Source organism: Malania oleifera, chromosome 4, assembly GCF_029873635.1.
Source record: "Malania oleifera isolate guangnan ecotype guangnan chromosome 4, ASM2987363v1, whole genome shotgun sequence".
Lineage (NCBI taxonomy): Eukaryota > Viridiplantae > Streptophyta > Magnoliopsida > Santalales > Ximeniaceae > Malania > Malania oleifera.
Window position 1 is genome coordinate 34,647,028 of NC_080420.1, and position 1,885 is coordinate 34,648,912.

The 1,885-nt window shown below is 43.3% G+C and overlaps 1 protein-coding gene across 1 annotated transcript; it reads left to right on the plus strand.

Annotated features, from left to right (window-relative positions):
• LOC131154079 (cytosolic sulfotransferase 5-like) lies at positions 1 to 1,398 on the plus strand. The gene has a single exon (XM_058106583.1). It carries the CDS (start codon positions 145 to 147, stop codon positions 1,201 to 1,203), a length of 1,059 nt encoding a protein of 352 aa, XP_057962566.1. The 5' UTR covers positions 1 to 144; the 3' UTR covers positions 1,204 to 1,398.
• The last annotated feature ends 487 nt before the right edge of the window (positions 1,399 to 1,885 follow it).

Below are 1,885 nucleotides of genomic sequence, written 5' to 3' on the forward strand. Positions count from 1 at the left end.
TTGAAGGATCAAACAAACAGTAACTCAATTCAGACACTTGAACCACTGCATACATCACAAATATATATATATTGTAGAAGGATCAAACAAACAATAACTCAATACAGAAACTTGAACCACTGCATACATTCCAAACTACTGACAATGAGCCCAACTCTTTCCACAGCCGCACCAACAAGCCAATCTCTTCCTCCTCCTCCTCCTCCTCCTCCTCCTCTTGATCTTCCCAAGTATCTGCAAGATTCTCAACTCACCCAAGAATGCAGAGACTTACTCTCCATCCTTCCTACAGAAAAGGGCTGGCTCTCAACCCATTTGCACCAATACCAGGGCTTCTGGTATGCGACCAGGCATATGCAAGGAGTCCTTTCATGTCAAAAACACTTCAAAGCTCATGACACTGACATCCTCCTTGTCACCACTCCCAAATCAGGCACAACCTGGTTAAAGGCCATCACCTTCGCCCTACTCAACAGGGAAAACTACCCTGACACTACCCAAAACCACCCTTTGCTCACAGCCAACCCTCATGATCTTGTCCCCTTCTTGGAGCTCAAGCTCTATGTCGAAGGCCAGTGCCCCGACCTCGCGCCCTTTGGGTCGCCGAGGCTCTTCTCGACGCACTTGCCGACCGTGTCGCTGCCGGAGTCCGTTACTGCCTCCTCTTGCAAGCTTGTGTATCTGTGTAGGAATCCAAGGGACGTCTTTGTTTCCTTCTGGCACTTTACCAACAAGCTAAGGCTCCACAACATGGGCACCAACTCGCTCGACGAGGTGTACGACAAGTTCTGCAGGGGAGTGAGCATTTACGGACCCTTTTGGGATCATGTGTTGGGGTACTGGAGAGAGAGTTTGGAGATGCCTCACAAGGTGTTTTTCTTGAAGTATGAAGACCTGAAAGAGAAACCAGATGTGAACTTGAGGCGTCTGGCTGAGTTTTTGGGGTGCCCATTCTCAGCAGAGGAAGAGACAGAGGGGGTGGTGGATGAAATCTTGAAGCTCTGTAGTTTTGACAATTTGAGTAATCTGGAGGTGAATAGAATAGCGAAGCTGTCGTCCGGCGAGGAAAATAATACGTTTTTCCGGCGAGGGGTGGTCGGGGATTGGATGAACTATCTGACAGATGAGATGATTGAACGTCTTGATCAAATTACTGAGCAGAAGTTGCAGGGTTCTGGATTAAAACTTAGGTGCGTGCTTTAATCAGTTGCGTCTGTTTTGCTTCTGTTTGCAAGCTTGTGTTGGGGATTTTTTGAGCTTTGTTTTGCTTTCGGTGCTGCATAAAAAGCTTAACAAGTTAATGTTCAGTAATTATTGAGCAATTATGTTTTGTAATAATCAATGTAGCTATCACTGTTTAATTTCAATCTTAATTATCATAAAGTCATTTAACAATCATTAAGTTTTGTCTTAATTAATGGCAAGCTAGCCTTTGACAATTAAGTTTTGTCTTAATCATTAAAGAAACCCATAATTAAGATTAAATTAGTTTACTGATTCAACATTTGAGGATTCAGCCAAGCTCGCCATACTCAAATGGACTGTTTCACGTGGTGGGTATAATAATCTCAGCTGTTTGTTCTCTTAGGCTGTTTTAAAGGCAAATTTTCAATTTCAATAAAATCGAAGAACCTATGCTCGGGTGAAATATGGTGTCAGAGAGAAAAAATATGGTAGGGCCTTGGTGTATCTGCCGCGATTTTAGTGAGGTAAGATTTGCACATGAGAGAGTAGGCTCGCATAAATCAAACAGAAGCACGGATAGTTTCAATGAGTTGATACAAAAATTGGAGTTTGTGGAGCTTCATTTACATGGTCAAACAATCAGGAAAATGGAATGGCTATTAACATATCCAAATTTGTGCCAAAAAGCTCTCACCAGGGG

Bases quoted from the DNA above. Each gene is read 5' to 3' on its own strand.
- LOC131154079 (XM_058106583.1), top strand. From the start codon at position 145: ATGAGCCCAACTCTTTCCACAGCCGCACCAACAAGCCAATCTCTTCCT.